The following is a 17,127-nucleotide window of genomic DNA, read 5'->3' on the forward strand; positions in this document are numbered from 1 at the left end:
TCCCTAAACTCACAGCCTGAACTTTAGGGCAGACAAGAGGAGTCTGTGGCCATAATCTACAATTCTGAGAAATGTTTGTTCTTCAGCGTGGTATCTCTGAAAGTGATCCTTTAGAAACCAACCAGGAGCTACTTTTGAGAGCCTCTTAATACAGATTTTGAGCATTTTACCCCTGTGTTAAGAAAGAGAAATGATGAGGACATGGGGAGGGGGAAGGGTAAGCTGGGACAAAGTGAGAGAGTGGCATGGACATATATACACTACCAAATGTAAAATAGATAGCTAGTGGGAAGCAGCCGCATAGCACAGGGAGATCAGCTCAGCACAGGGAGATCAGCTCGGTGCTTTGTGACCACCTAGAGGGGTGGGATAGGGAGGGTGGGAGGGAGGGAGATGCAAGAGGGAAGAGATATGGGGATATATGTATATGTATAGCTGATTCACTTTGTTATAAAGCAGAAACTAACACACCATTGTAAAGCAATTATACTCCAATAAGATGTAAAAAAAAAAAAAAAAAGAGAAATGAGAAATCAAATTGTTTAAAGAGGATTTAAGTAGGTTACGGTATGAAGTTCAAGCTTGCAAGTATGGACTTTGATGTCTTCTTATTGAAAACATAAGTAATTTCATGTGTGATTTAACCACCAAAACAAATGTCTGTACATCCACATTGCCTTGCCTCATGACTTGGGCGGAGGGGGTTACATTCACTTCTTAGAAGCGCATTCTTTTAGTGTTCCCCAGTTCTTTAAAGCTTTATTGAGTACCTCCTATGTGCCAGGCATAATGCAGAGTGTAGAGATAACAAAGGTAAATGAGGCGGAGAAGGAGATTCGGGTATATAATATTTCACCATAGTATGGCACAGAAGTGCTATAGGGAATCAGGGGCTGTCAGAGGAGTCTTCCCGGAGATAGTGCCTGACTTGAGCTCCAAAAGATAAGGCGTTCACCAGGTGAAGGAGTGGGGGGAGGCTCAGCTTTTGTGGTTGTGGGTAGCAGAGAATGAGAATGAGCAGAGAAAGGGTTGAGAAACAGTGTGGACTGTGTAGGGAGCCACCAGACTGACGGAGCTGGGGAAGGGACAGGGTTCTGGCCTGCAGTACTGAGGAGCTTGAACTGTATCCTGATGGGGTAAGGGCGATATTGAAGGGCTTTTTAATAAGGAGACTGATATGATCAGAATTGTGGCAGAATTATTCTGCCAGCAGGGTTGGAAATAGATTGAGGAAGGCAGGAAGGGTGGCCCAGGGGCCATTCACATCTTGGTAAAAGATCTAAGCCACTGCCACCTTGCCTCACCCTTCTGTGCTTTACATGTTTGGTGTAGGGTATCTTGGTACAAAACACAAAGTCAGTAGGCAGATGAAAAGAAATGATGAAAAACAGAATGAGAAATGACAGCCTTTTCAGGATTAGTTTTAATATGACAGCTGCTGAAGCATAGCAGTCTGTAGGCCTTAGCAAATTACATGCATTAGTTTGGATATGGCCTATGCAGAAATATATTGGAGAGAACTAGGGAAGACTTTACAGGTGACATTCACTTGTGGTCCTCCAGGGCTTGAAGACCTGTCCCAGTAGGCCAATGTGCCTCCAGTTTTATGCTTCCTGATGAGGATCCTCCTGAGATTCCACCAAGGAAACAGAGGATAGGAAGCAATGAGCTGTGAGGGCTTGGTGGACATCCTGACATGTATGCTCAGGGCTCCAGGGACGCATTGGTAAAGTAGGAGCTAGGAAAATTTGTCAAGCCAAATGCTGTTTTAGGAAGAAACGGTAAAGCAGCCTGGCATCAAGGCCTGGGACTTAAGGGAGAGTCCTTATATATTCATAGTCCATATATATATATAATAATATTTTTTTAGCATTTCTCATGTATTTTGGAAAAAAAATTTCCTCCATACCATTCCAAGTAGGTGACTCCCAGGAACCAAATGTAGGCATTTCTTAAGAATAAATGTAGCCTTATTCTGTATAGCAGTGGTTTTCAAACTTTGGTATTGAGCAGAATCACCAGGAGAGCTTGTTAAACATGAATTGCTGAGCCCCACTCCCAGAATTTCTAATTCAGTAGACCTGGAGTGAGGTCTCAGAATTTGCATTTCTTCTTTTTTTTTTTTTTTTTTAATTGAAATATAGTTAATTTACAATGTGTTAGTTTCAAGTGTACAGCAAAGTGATTCAGTTATACATGTGGATACACACACACACACACACACATTCTTTTTCAGATTCTTTTCCATTATAGGTTATTACAAGATGTTGAGTATAGTTCCTTGTGCTATACAGTAGGTCCTTGTTGTTTACCTGTTTTACATATAGTACTGTGTATATTTTAATCCCAGACTCCTAATTTATCTCCTCCCTACCCCTCATCCCCCTATGCTATGCCCTTTAGTAACCATAAATTGGTTTTCTATGTCTGTAAGTCTTTTTCTATTTTCTAAGTGAGTTCATTTTAGATTCCACATGTAAGTGATATAGGATATTTGTCTTTCTCTGTCTGACTTCACTTAGCTGCAAATGGCATTATTTCATTCTTTTTTTATGGCTGAGTAATATTCCATTGTATATATATACCACATTTTCTTTATCCATTCACCTGTCGATGAACATTTACGTTGCTTCCATGTATTGGCTATTGTAGCTAGTGCTGCTGTGAACATTGGGGAGCATGTATCTTTTCGAACAGAATTTGCATTTCTAATAAGTTCTCAGATGATGCTGATGCTGCTGGTCTGGGGACCACACTTTGAGAACTACTGCTGTATAGACATTATAAGTGTGACCCTCCTAAGAATTTAATAAAATTTCATATGGTTCTTGGTGTAACCTTAATGGAAATCAATGATCTGGAGGAGCAGTAAGGCTGGCCCTACACAGCTGTAATTTTGATTCAGTATTGACTTACTGACTGACTACTGTGTGTACAACGTCTATATTATAAAGATACAAAGAGGGAAGAGATCCAGTCCTTGTCTTGGTTCCTCTAATAAAAGAAGTAAGAGAATTGTCACACAAGGGAAAGCTGAAGAAGGAAGGATGTCTGAGTAATCTGGGAAGAGCGCATGGAGGAGCTGTGTGCTCAGTTGTCTATTGCTGAATAACAAACTACCCCAAAACTTAGTGGCTTAAAATAGACACTAGTTATTATCTCTCACAAATCTGCATGTTGACTAGGCTCAGCTGGGTGGTTTTTCTGTTCACGTTGTTATCTGGGACTGCAGTTATTTGGAGGCTCAACTGAGCTGGCATGATCCAAGATGACTCAGTCACATAGCAGTAGGTGGTGCTAGCTGTTGGCTTGGAGTTAACGGGAGTGCCTTAAGTCTCCTCCATGTGACCTCTCAGCATGAGAGCAGGGCTCTGAGATGGAACATTGCAAGCATGTAAAAGTGGAATCTGCAGGTCTCTTCAGACCCAGCCATGGAAGTTACAGCATTGTCACCTCTGCTGCATTCTGTTGGTCAAAACAACTCACAAGAGGGAATTCCCTGGCGGTCCAGTGGTTAGGACTCCACAGTTTCACTGCTGAGGGCGCAGGTTCAATCCCTGGTCAGGGAACTAGGATCCCATTGGCCGCTAGCTGTGGCCAAAAAAAAAAACAGTCACAAGACAAGCTCAATTCAAGAGGAAGGAAATGGACTACTTCTGGGTGGAAGGAGTAGCAAAAAATTTGTAGGCATCTTTAATCTACCATAGGCTGATTGAAGCAGCCCTTACAGGATGAATAGGGTTTTGGTAGGCATAGCTTTCAAGGGGAAGAGTTCTAGAGGAAGAAATAGCAAGTCTTCAGTTTAACTAGGAGAAAAAGAACCCGAAAGGGGCCTGGGAACCTGGAAGGAGACCATTTTACAGAGGGCTTTGAACAGCAGATGGAAGATTGTGGACTTAACACTGGCAGACTGAAAAGATGGCGGAGGACCTCTCTCTCAGTGATTTTATTAGCGTGGTGCAGAGTTTGGGAATGACTCTTCAAGGCTCCAAACCAGTTCATTGTATCTTTCCCTGTAAGCCCAGTGTTAACAGCTTTGGATTTGGCTTCTCTTTCTAAGATATGGGAAGGGATGCTTACTCCTTAGGTTATTGTAAATGATGGCAAGTAAGCATTTTGAAGGATAAGAGAACCCAAGCAGTGCTACAGGACTGGCCAGAATAGGAGTTGAGGGACATGCAGCTTTGTGTCAGACCTAGTTAGGCTTTTCCCTGCTGCATCAAAGGGTTAGTTACTTAGTCTTGCCCTTGTCTTTTCCCCACAGTAACCCTCCACTGAGTGAAGAGATGTTGCCTCCTGGGGAGTGGATGTGTCACCGGTGCACTGTTCGCCGAAAGGTAATAATGCTGCTTTCTGAAGGCTTTGCTCAGGATGCCAGATCTAGAGCACTGATATTCTAGAGCTAAGACGGCTTGGCCCTGAAGGCATTTTTGTCCCTTCTTGTCTCTTCCAGCCCTGGAATCACCCTCACACTCCCCATGGTGACTGTTTAGAATCCAGTAGGGCCTAAAATCCAAACATGGGCTGCTGAAATGGGCAGAAAAGGTGTGTTAATTTACTGAGCCATGTTCATTCACTAGTGACAGGGGTAGTCTGATCTCCTTGTAGACCTCCTGATAAGTGGCCTGAATGTGGCAGCCATATCCAGTGGCTGAAAGAGGCTGAAGAGGAAGGCTGCTTCTCCAGCTTGATAGAAAAAGGATTCCCCTCACCCCAAGGCAAATAAGTTGCTGGTATCCAGAAGCTTGGCCAGGTGTGTGGAGTGGAGAGGACTTGGACCCACTTGTACCCCAGGTTGCCTAACCTTTCTTTAGCTCCCCTTCCCTCAGCTTTGATAATTCAGTACTGGCTTTGAGAACATAATTTTCTACTTTGAGAACTTCTGTGGGGTACGAAAGCTAAATGCTCCCTTATCAAAAAAGGAAGTAGGTGTGCTTCCTCCCAGATTATGAGAGACCCAATCCTCAAATTATAGGCTGTGGATTAAAATTTGTCTGTGAATTGTAAACCACTCCCTGCCCTCCACCCCACACTAATTATACACCAAGCAACTTTCCTTTGTTGTGACGTCACCTCTTTTCCTGGCCCCTCAACATGATGTCACAATGAATGATGACTTCCTTGGTTGCAGAAACAGGATGAGATGATTCAGAGATTGTGGTTTATGTGTGTAACAGTTTTCAGCCTTTAAGAAGAAGGTAAACAATTAGGCAGACCTTATTCTTCAATGTGTGCATAGGGTTCTTATTAAAGCAAGCCAAGGCCAAGTCAACCACCTAATCACAGCTGTAGTTTAATATCTCTTGAAGTCCACAAACCAGGGTGTCCTCCAGCTTGTCCTCCTCCCAAGATCTCTACCTGTGTGTCCCCAGCTAGATTAGAGCAGGGCCAGTTAGAGGCACCTGCCAGCCAGGAGGCCTTTCAGAAACTTGCCACTCAAAGAAGCTGGACTTGAAAGGGTTGGGAACAGCTGTGGCGGAAGAGGTGAAGCCAGGAAAAGAGAGTGAAGAAGAGGAACTAACATTGTTTTAGTGCTCATCGTAGCTGGGTTTTTACATGTGTTATCTCATTTAGCCCTTACAGCCGACTATGGGTACTGGTGGTATATTCTCCTTTTTTTTTTTTTTTCCTCTCCCTTTTTAAAAGGAAGAAACTGAGGTTCACAATTGTAGAACTTACCCAAGTACTCAAAGGAATGGACACAGCCAAGATTTGAACCAAATTCTGTTTCGCTCCAAAGCCCTATTACTTCTTCATCAATTTTCTGGAAACAGCGCTACTTTCTGGGGATTGTATTATAGTGTGCCTTTTTCTACAGAGTGTGCTTTTCCTGAAATGCCACTCTGACCTGCTCTCAGATGGACCTCTATGCCTACCAGTGCCAAATCTGCCTTTTGCACCATCACCTCTACAGCCCTCTGGCCTCCTGCAGTTACAGTGAAGTGGATTGAAATGATACATCCTGTGGGCCTCATCAACCTCTGATGTTCAGGTCTTATTCCTAGTGGAGGCTAGATCTTCCCCCAACTCAGAGCCATCCCTTTCATATACGTGATGCTCTTTTTCTCTACCGTATCCCTGAGAGGAGGAGAAGAAAGGTCTTACTAGTCTCACTTTACACAGAGAGAAATTCCTGCCCTCCGGCCTGAGTCACCTAAGGTCATAGGGAATCAGTGTGGCAGAACTGGGACAAGATCCCAGGTCTCCTGACTGGAGACCAGTGCTAAACCTTCATTTGACCACTCTATTTGGAGCCCTGGAGGAAAATGTATTATCAGTCATTCAGTCCTACTCTGTACACTTAATCTTTTTCCATGCCCCCACCTTTCCATTCAAAAGTGTCACTGTCAGAGTTCTAGTTAAACTTGAGACATTGAAAGCCGCCATTCTTGGACGCCATGATTGCTGGATCACTGCCCTCCGCACACCATCCTTCCACCTTGTGGTGTGGCTGCCTTGCAAGTCAGCACCCAACCTCCCTGGACAGGGAGCTCCGCTTGCCCGTTTTACTTTTTACCTTTGCTTCTGCAGGTTTTTCTGTATCTTGAGCACAGTTCTTAAAACCATTCAGGGCACTCCGAGGCCAACAACAGTGCTCTCCTTGATTCTCTACGTTATTCTCACTGTCCTCACTTAGTCTAAGTTTATTCTCACTGAATTAACGTTTTATCCCTTTACCCGCCCCCCTACCTCGTGTACAGATACTATGTATCATATGATGTGTGGTTTGTAAAATTGTTTCTAACTTTTGTACTTTTTGGTGATTCCCTGCTGCAGTGGTTTTGCCAGCTTTAGTTTAGTTCAGCTATAGTTTTGTCAACTTTAACAGACCAATGTTCCAAGTCCCCAGGTGGATGAGTCTCTGATATTAGAGACCTTCGTAATTTTGGTTAGTGGTCTAGCAGGACTTTGTAGCATCCATCTCTTTCTATTTTGTGTTACTTTGTGTGATGGGCCCACCTGTTTATTTGCACAGAAACGAGAGCAGAAAAAGGAGCTGGGCCACGTCAATGGACTGGTGGACAAATCTGGCAAACGGACTACATCCCCCAGCAGCGATACTGACTTCTTGGACAGATCAGCTAGCAAAACTGAACTCAAGGCCATTGCCCATGCCCGAATCCTGGAAAGGAGAGCCAGCCGGCCTGGCACGCCCACATCCAATGCCAGCACAGAGACCCCCACCTCTGAGCAGAATGATGTCGACGAGGACATCATCGACGTGGACGAGGAGCCAGTGGCAGCAGAGCCGGACTATGTGCAGCCCCAGCTAAGGCGCCCCTTTGAGCTGCTGATTGCTGCCGCCATGGAGCGGAACCCCACCCAATTTCAGTTGCCCAATGAACTGACTTGTACCACTGCACTACCAGGTTAGCCAGACTGTCATATCCTCTCCCCTACCCCGGCTTCCCCAAAGGACTCTTGTCCAACCAAAGGGCTGTGCCGCCTGTGGGGTCACTGTCCGTGTCGCCACTGTCTCAGGTTCCTGTTCTTGGTTCGAGATCTTTGCAGGTTTACAATGCTTACTCAGTTTTCTATTTTCCACCCTTCCCAGTATCACTTTAAAAAAAAAAAAAAGGTAATACATACACATAGTTCAAAAATCAAAAAATATAAAAAGGGTTACAATGAAAAATTTCACACCCATCCCTGTCTGCCATTTGCCTAGTTTCTACATTCCTACCCCTCACAGATAACCACTGTTTGGTTCTTATGTATCTCCTAGAATTTCTTTATATAGATGTACCATTATATAGATGTACCATAATTCATTTAACCAATTTCCTATTAATGGAAATTCTGGTTGTGCTTAATCTTGTGTTACCACAGATACTGTTTCAACAAATAATTTTGTAAATACGTCATTGTATACATGTGAGTGTATACATGTGAGTGTATCTGTAGGATAAGTAGGATAAATTACTAATACTAGAATTGCTGGGTCAAAACTGTGCATTTATATTGTTTTTAAACTCTGCACTTATAGTTTTGATGGATAATATAAATTGCCCTCCATTCCCTTTTTTTTTAAAAATCAACTCATGGCTTCTACTTGATACCACAAAGCATCTAGATCTTATTTTCTTCCCAGAGAAAGTGAAATTGGCAGGCTTAAGAAACCTGCTGGTCAGTAGGATGCATACAGACTCACAGCTTTTCTGCTTTCTATAAAAATGCAGTAAAATTATACTCTTTTCCTCAGCCGCCTTCACAGAATAGTCTTTATTGACCATTTGACCTGGGTATTTCTATTTCTTAAGTCACCAGTATCTAACCTAGGTTTCTGACCACTTCATGTCTGCAAAACATTTAGATGTGTTTCTGCCATAGAGCAAGTGACTTGTGATCTTAGTTCTGACTTATAGCTCCCGTTTCGTCCTTTCTCATTCTTTTTCTCACTTGAAACCAGCCCAGGGGGCCTCAGAAAGAGATGCATGTCCAGGCCGTGACACATGCTTTTACTAAGACCTGTTCCTCGGACTTACTGTTGTTTCCATATCCCGAACTAGGAACTCTCCATCCAGGGAAAATTCAGCACCACCAATTTCTCTTCTAGGTTCTAGCAAGAGGAGAAGAAAGGAGGAAACCACAGGGAAAAATGTGAAGAAGACACAGCATGAGTTAGATCACAATGGTCTTGTTCCCTTACCAGTCAAAGTCTGTTTCACGTGTAACAGGTATTTTTCTTCCATAGCAAGAGGCTCTTCCTCATATTTAGCAAATGTTTTTTCTGTCTTCTGTTGTCTCTTCCAAACCATGTGTGTTAAATATAGATAACCCATATTCTGATGGTATGAGTACAAAGGGACTGAGTGACTAATTGACCAGAGCCTTGAATGTTTTAACAAAAAATTCTTGAAGAATCACGGTGCAGAAGTACTGTAAACTGTGTTTATAGAGGCTAGAACGAGAGGAGTTGAACTTAAAATGAAGCATGAGATATTTAGACTGGCTAGCAGGAAGAACTGTGGCCAGCGGAGACACACATCCCTGGAAGAGGCAAATGATTTTTAAAGCACTAAAGATGAATTTTAAAGTAGTACAAATATACATGCTAGCTGGTATGCATCAGACTGGATGACTTCCAAAAGCCTCTAGGCTGCCCCAGTTGTAGCTTCCCTGGGACGCTGGTTTCCTTCAAATAGGGTCTCCTCAGTGACAGGAACCAGCTGCTTCAGTTAATGAAGCTGGACTTGTTGGCTTGGATGTGTTAGAAGGGCAGGATAGCAGGAGAAAATAGCTATCAAAAAGAAATGTTCCACAGCAAAAGCTATAGGGAACCAGACAGTAGAGCAGCGGAACTCTGAGCCACGCCCAAACTGTGTCTCCAGAGCAGCTTAAGGACTCACTGAGTATTGTAGTTACAAATCATAATTGGCATTAGCTTACATACCCTCCCTTGATCTATGCTTACACGAATACATTACAAAACCATTTTTCCAGCACAACTCTCTAGTTGTCAGTTTTGCTGAGTGCTTCATGTGGAAGAGAAATCTTTTCCTCTTGTAGTATAAGACTCTGGAAAGGTTGCTAGTGGTTTGTTTTTTTTTTTTTTCTTTTAAACTGAGGTAGTTGCATTCTTTTAAGGAGTAGAAAGATCAGAGCAGGATTGGCTGTCTTCCCCCAGTGGGTACCAAGCATTGATCATTCCTGCTGTGACAACCACTTTAGCTCTACTCCAAAAAAACATTCACTTCTCTACATTCCTCTTAGAAGAGAGAATAATGAGGAACCTGGTGGTAGCCCCCAACTTCATCCATCTTCCTAATGGTGAATGTAACCGGATTATTGGGGAGGAGGGTGTGGGAGAACATTGTTAGGATTAAGGAAGGGAAGCTGTTCCACAGTGCAGAGTTTGTTTGAATTCTCCCACCTTGCCATAGAAATGGCCTGTATCTCTTTTTTGCAGGAGTTGTCGCGTGGCCCCTCTTATCCAGTGTGACTATTGCCCCCTCCTGTTCCACATGGACTGCCTCGAGCCACCGCTCACTGCCATGCCCCTGGGCAGATGGATGTGTCCGAATCACATCGAACATGTGGTGGTAAGCACAGCAACGTCCCTCAGTCCTCTGTGGGCACAGCTGGGGCATGGACTGATTCAGTGGAAAGCATAGTATAGTCAGCTTTGTACCAGAGTTCACTTTAATCTCTCAGATGCTGGTTTCTGCAAACCATCCTACTCAGTTCTGATTACTTCGACATGCCTCAGCTGTGCATTTAGCCTTTTCCCGCAATGCCTTGTTTCAGTCGCACAGACAGACTTAACCCACTAGCGCTTGGTTGTTCATGAATAATTTCCTCTGTAATGAATTAAGCAGTTGGTTTTACAGCCCTAAAAGGGGGAGTGCATTAGACCCAAACTTATACAAATAAATGCTCTTCCATATTTTCTTGCTTCTTGTTTTTAGAGGGAACAAACTAAGAAAATTCTAAAATATTTATTCTCGTAGCACTGGCAGTTAACTGCCCAGTAACTTTGGAGAACTGAAGAATTGACACAGATAACGGGATTCCAGACAGTCAACCACTTATTGAACACCTTATGTGTCTTACGCACCAAATGAGGCTCTTGCCCTTCACTTGTTTCTTTACAAAGACCTTGTCATGGCACATAATAGGTGTTCAGTAAGTAAGTTGTTGAATGAATGAATGAATGGTATGAGGGTTCTATTATCTTATCTCCCAGGAGGTTTGGTTACATTTTCCAGACTACTTCCCGGGGCTAGAATAGAACTGTAATTTGCTATCTCCAAAAGAGGTTTAGGACATTTCCTGATAGGCACGGTCACTCGGAAGGTTGAATGGGAGAGGGCCTCAGGCGGAGCAGCTCCCTTATAAGAGCAGCCTTTCCAAATTAAAAGGGTAATTGCTTAAGACATTGTCCATCAGATGATGATAACCGTGGAATGACTGCTTGCCTTCAGCATGACAGCGTGCTGTCCACTTTGCACCGAGAGGAACTTCAGTTATAGACTTGTACATAGGGAGAAAAGGTTTGTTTGGCCCTCTTCATTTGACTAACGCCACTCAGAAAAGTTTACGTAGGAGGAAGCCTCTCTGCGAGGCTCAGTGGTCTTCTTTTGCCTCTTGGTGAACCAGAAAAAACCAACCATGAGCAGTCAACCCAAATATGAATCTGTAAGAGCAGCTTTCCAGCAGATGAGAAATTATTAATTGGGTGACTTTTTATTAGCCACTTAGGGGTTTTTCCTAATGTACTAGTTAGGAAGCTGCCACATAGATTTTTTTTTTTTTTTTTAATATTTATTTATTTGGCTGCATCAGGTCTTAGTTGTGGCAGGCTGGCTCTAGAGCGCGCAGGCTTAGTTGCCCCACGGCATGTGGGATCTTAGTTCTCCCACCAGGGATGGAACCCGCGTCCCCTGCATTGGAAGGCGGATTCTTAACCACTGGACCACCAAGGAAGTCCCCTTTTCTTTTAATTAATGTGTAGGGGACCAGATGTAGAAGAGGAAAAGAGGCATTGTTTCTTTATGCCTTCTCTATGCTGCTGCACAAACTTTTCTACCCTCCTTGTGGCCTCTGAGAGCAGTCCAAGGTTTTCTGCCTGCTGTAGAGCAAGGCTCTGGTATCTAGATGGGTTCACTAATGTGCCCTAGTACCGTGGAGGAGGGATAGGGCAGGAGACACAGTATTCTGGTGCTGATCTCACCTGTCAGCCAAGCTCCCATACAGGAAACAGTCTTGCTTCTGGTAGAAGAAAATCCCTTGCTAGGAAAGGAGTCTGGAGCGCTCTAGGGCCAAGGCCTGCATCTCCTCTGAACCCTATATGCTGGATAGACGACTGTCAGAGGCTGAATTTGGAAGGGCACTTCTTGGCTAATTCCCTATTTCTTGTACCCCTCAAGCCTCCCCAGGAAGTAGGAATTAGGCTGGACTGGGCAGGGTTAAGGGAGAACGTCTCATCCATGTTCCCTGGCCCTCTGACGGGAGTGTTGACATACCAGCACCTGACAGAAGGAGCCCATTTGGCCCAGGGCTTCCTCTTTTTTAAAAGTAGAGAATAGAGTTAATTGGGAGGGGGGTGCGTTCTGAACTTCACTGCAGGAGTGTGTCTGCTCTGTCCCTAGCTGAACCAGAAGAACATGACGCTGAGCAATCGGTGCCAGGTGTTTGACCGTTTCCAGGACACCATTTCGCAGCACGTTGTCAAAGTGGACTTCCTGAACCGAATCCACAAGAAGCACCCTCCTAACCGCCGCGTGCTCCCGTCGGTCAAAAGAAGAAGCTTGAAGGTGAGTCACAACCTGGTGCAGGCAGGATGGTGGTCTCCGATTGCCTTCCTGGGGTGGACAGAGGATCATGGTCCCAGTTTTACAGATGGGGAGACTGAAGCCCCTGAGATCTGTCTGTGGTGTCTTAGCAAGTAATGAATGTGACCATCATTTTAATACTTGGGGATGGTGGTCAGCAAACCCCCAAGTGGGCCTTCAAACTCAGCCAGGTTTCTAGTTCTCCTGAGGATAAGTGCCCTTTAGGCCCTCCCACCAAACTTAGGTGTGCTCTGCTTTTACTGCCCCTTGTCTGGCACTCATTCCATCTGTTTCTGTTAGATGGCCCCTTTCCCACAACTGTCGGGTGAGGGGAAGGTGAGCGTGATTAAGCAGAAGGCCTTATATGGAAGGTGAGGAACTATCCATTTTTCTGGGCTGCTGTTAATATATCACCAATACTCAAAAAATTGTGACACTGGTACAACCTGACATTTGTATGCATTTGACAGCTGCTAAAGTGTGTCCACAGAGATGGACGGGAGTATTTCCTTCATTGAAAAGCATTTGGTAGTATTGAGGCTCTCATAAACCGTTCGGTCTCATTCATTTAACCTAGAGAGCGCAACACTATATATCTGAATGTAAACTTGATTTTTCTCTTGAAATAATCCTGCAGACAGTCCCATGCACCAGTGGAAAACAGCAATTCTCAAATATGGCCACTTGGTGGCAGCCACACTTTAAAATCACTCATCACACTTCCACTGGGTGTCAGGGCTAGCAAGACGTTAACTGTTGAAAATTGTATAACAAACTCTTAACTGTGTAAATATTTATGCGTCAGTAGAAACACCAGTTTTCCAAAGTTAAATGAAGGTATTTGCAGTTGAGGGTAGTGTATATTGGAGGTGACATGCCTCATACCTTAAACATCTAAGAGTAATCTCAGCTGTGTGATTCACCATGTGGATTCAGAAGAAAGCCTGGCTGCTGAAGTGAACAGGCCAGGAGGCCTTGATAAAATCCTGTTGTTTTATGATGCCTCCTCCCCCTTTTTAAATGTTTCCTTATTCTCGAGGAAAATCCAGGGGTATGAGTTGCCTGAAAAGCATTTTGTTCTTAGACAGTTTGAGAGTGAAATGAGGACTTAGTACCAGAGGACAGTGACAGAGAACTGCTCCAGCTCTGTTCTGGAACATTGGCCTTCATCCTTGATGTATAACAGTGCAGGCAAAATCAACTGAGACCTTCATATCTTATCTTTGTTAGGGGTTCATCTTCCCCCTACCCCTTCACTCTTCCCCAGGGGCAACCTTAGGCTAGCCTACTGCCCCATTTCTCCACTTCCGATTCCTGGATGACCTCAGACAAGCCCATAGCACCAGCCACCACTGTTAGTGGTGATGACTCTCAATTCCATGTTCCTTGCCTTTCTCATCATACCTAGATTCATATCTGCCTGCCCATCCCAGAGACACCTCAGTCTCAGCCTGCCCGAGACCAAAAGTCTTCTGCCTCCAAATCTGCTCTTCCTCTTGTATCTCCTGTTTCAGTCAATGACAGTGATCTCTACCCAGTCCCTCAAACCAAAATTCAGCTCTTCTTCCCTTATCCTCTGTAAGGACTTGGTCACCACATCTCACATGTTTTCCAAGTCCACCTCCCCTACTTTTAGTTCCCCTTTGTCTGCCTGGAAGTTTGTCCTCAATTTCCAAGTCTCAGCTCAAATACTGCCTTCCTATGAAATCTTACCTAATCCCAAGCTCCTGCCCCCCAGACAGAAATAAGCGCTCTCTGTGTTTTTTATAGCTCTTTAGACATGCCTGTCTTCTAGGACCCATTTACATTGTATTGTAATGTTTCTGTGCTTATCTCCCCACTAGACTGTGAGCTCCTTGGGGGCAAGGCTTAAGTTTTGTTCATCTCTGGATCTCTAGGACTTGGCATAGTGCCCAGACTCAGGAGGCGCTCAATAAATGTTGATTGAATGTATGAATGACTCTTTGCTTGTATGGCTCTTTCATTCATACGTGGTGTGATTCAGGGTGTGTCTTCTGTCTTTCTGCAACAAATAGGTCTTCAATTGTTTTGTGAGTCATGAATGAATGGATGAAGAAAACTGACATTGATTGAATGCTTATCACGAGACAGGCCTCACGCTGAGCATTTCCACTGTGAATGTGACGTTATTTAACTTTTTATCTCTCAGATACTGCTCACTCATCTCTCAAATTTGATACTGATCAATAAGAGCCTAGAGTACCAATTTGAAGTCCTGTCCAGTGGCCATCCTATACTTTTTAGGCCAAAGCAGAAGGCAGCATGCCAGAAGGCCTGGTTTCTGCAGCTCTTGGACCTTGATGAAGAAAAGTGGGAGACATGGCTGCTTTTTCCAGTTCTATGCCTTCTCAGGCTAGTGTGTGTGTATGTGTGTCTGTGTGTGTGTGTGTCAGAGCCAAAGAGATGGAAGTACAGAGCAGTAGCAGCCCACTGGGCCTCCTCGTCCTCGGTGGACACCCTAGTGGATGATTTCCCCTTGGGCATCAGCACCACAAACAGAAGAGCATGGCCAGGGCAGAATCCACTGGGCCTGTTGGCACTATCACCCTCTCCTTCCTCCTTCTATCTATCTATCCTGAACAGGTTCCCGATGCTATCAAATCTCAGTACCAGTTTCCACCCCCTCTCATTGCACCCGCGGCCATTCGGGACGGGGAGCTGATCTGCAATGGGATCCCTGAGGAATCACAGACGCACCTTTTGAACTCTGAGCACTTAGCCACCCAGGCAGAGCAGCAAGAGGTGAGTGAAGGCAGGGCCGGGATTCCAAATCCAATCTTCCTCCCACCTCGCCGCAGCTGTTATTGGAAGTCATTCTCATCCCCAACTTCTGCAGCCCCACCCTCCCCCTCCCTGAGCCCCCCACCACCACCACCCCGCCCCCTGAGTTGAATGTTCCAGAGAGAACCTCTGGCTCAGGTCCTGAGGCAAGTAAGAGAACTACACAGTCAACTGGTCTGCTTCTCTCCATCAGTCCCCCAGTGTGCTGTGAGACGGGCAAATCTGTCTTGTAGAAACAGATCAGTAGACCTTTAGAGAAGTTAGATGACAGTGCTGGACACACAGCAGGTGCTTGGGTGCTTGCTCAATATTGGTGACAAGGTGAGCCTTAGGGGCAGAGTCAGAACGGGAATCCCAGGCTCTGCTGACCAGGGTGTTGCCTGCCGAGTATACCAGCAAGCCTTGCTTGGGAATGGAAGTGGAACCCTCTCAGGAGTCAAGCACACCCTCTCTGGGCATTCGCGATGCGACCTCGGAAACAGTGCTTGTCAGCTCTGCTGTAGCCCTGGCCGCTGTGGCAGGAAGGACCAGCGCCTCCCAGGCCTCTCACCCTCCTCTCCTCTCCTCTCCTTCCGTTGCAGTGGCTCTGTAGTGTTGTTGCGCTCCAGTGCAGCATATTGAAACATTTATCTGCTAAGCAGATGCCTTCGCATTGGGACTCTGAGCAGACAGAGAAGGCTGATATTAAGCCTGTTATTGTGACTGACAGCTCAATCACCAACTCCCTGCAAACAGCTGACAAGGCACCTACACCTTCCCACTACCCCTTGTCCTGCCACTCAGGGCTTAGCACCCAGAATTCCCTGAGCTGCTCTCCACCCCACCAGCCCCCAACCCTAGAGGACATCAGCTGCAGTTCTTGTGCGGAAAAATCCAAGAAAGCCCCCTGTGGGACTGCCAACGGGCCAGTGAACACAGAGGTGAAAGCCAATGGCCCACACCTCTACAGCAGCCCCACTGATTCCACGGACCCCCGGCGACTTCCAGGCGCCAACACCCCCCTACCAGGCCTCTCACACCGGCAAGGCTGGCCTCGGCCCCTCACGCCACCAGCGGCTGGGGGGCTTCAGAACCACACCGTCGGCATCATTGTGAAGACAGAGAATGCCACTGGCCCCAGCTCTTGCCCCCAGAGGAGTTTGGTTCCTGTCCCAAGCCTACCCCCTTCCGTTCCCAGCTCTTGTGCCAGCATCGAGAACACCAGCACTTTGCAAAGAAAGACTGTCCAATCACAGATAGGACCTCCGTTGACAGATTCAAGGCCACTGGGCTCACCCCCAAATGCCACCCGGGTGCTCACTCCCCCCCAAGCAGCAGGAGATGGTATCTTGGCCACAGGAGCCAACCAACGATTCTGCTCACCAGCGCCATCGTCAGGTGAGTGCTGCTCAGCCTTTCATGCTCTTCCTGGCAAATAAGACTTAAGATTCAAAAAACACTTGTATCCCTGTAAATGTGTCAGAGGACTTTGATGTCCGTATTATTTGTCCTCCCCCGTTTCTATGATAGAAGAGAAAGTACATGTTAACTTGTCCCTATTTTGTAGGTGGGACTGCTTAGGCTCTGAAAGTGATTTCCTTAAGGTAACCTACCAAGTCAGTGCAGGATTCGAACTGTGGCCTGGGTCTTCTCGCTCCACCTTCCCACACCTTCCAGGCTTAGTCTTCTGCCTGTTTTGTTCCTTCACCTTAGAGGAAAGCAGCATGCTCTCTGGAGCCACTGTGGTCAGCCTGAGGTTCTGGGTGATGGCTTCAGTGTTTCATGATCCACACCAGAAACTAGATCCACACCTGATCCAGATTCTCAGAGAGAGCTCATCTGAAGGAATTTCCATGTCAGGGAGTGCAGATGCCCACAGAGGTTGGTCTGGCCCAAAAGCTTGCCCTCGGGCCACATTCCAAAAGGCAGTCCCTTAATCCATACTTGGCCTGGTGTAGACCTGCTCTTTCAGCTGTCCCCAGTCAGCATTCAGGACCTCAAGGTTGCTGACCCCAGCATCTGAACCAGGTTTCAGATGCTGCTGGAACCCCCTGTGGTCTCTCCCGTCTGA

The 17,127-nt window shown here is 45.6% G+C and overlaps 1 protein-coding gene across 2 annotated transcripts in view; it reads left to right on the forward strand.

Annotated features, from left to right (window-relative positions):
- Positions 1 to 17,127, forward strand: part of PHF12 (PHD finger protein 12) — a 41,163-nt gene that overhangs the window by 18,384 nt on the left and 5,652 nt on the right. For both annotated transcript variants that reach the window (XM_007183863.2, XM_007183862.2), the window contains exons 3-9: positions 4,265 to 4,337; positions 6,977 to 7,370; positions 8,558 to 8,678; positions 9,911 to 10,043; positions 12,093 to 12,257; positions 14,880 to 15,038; positions 15,659 to 16,454. In XM_007183863.2, coding sequence (XP_007183925.1) covers positions 4,265 to 4,337; positions 6,977 to 7,370; positions 8,558 to 8,678; positions 9,911 to 10,043; positions 12,093 to 12,257; positions 14,880 to 15,038; positions 15,659 to 16,454 — 1,841 coding nt within the window. The remainder of the gene's footprint in view (positions 1 to 4,264; positions 4,338 to 6,976; positions 7,371 to 8,557; positions 8,679 to 9,910; positions 10,044 to 12,092; positions 12,258 to 14,879; positions 15,039 to 15,658; positions 16,455 to 17,127) is intronic.

This window comes from Balaenoptera acutorostrata, chromosome 20 (genome assembly GCF_949987535.1).
Source record: "Balaenoptera acutorostrata chromosome 20, mBalAcu1.1, whole genome shotgun sequence".
NCBI lineage: Eukaryota > Metazoa > Chordata > Mammalia > Artiodactyla > Balaenopteridae > Balaenoptera > Balaenoptera acutorostrata.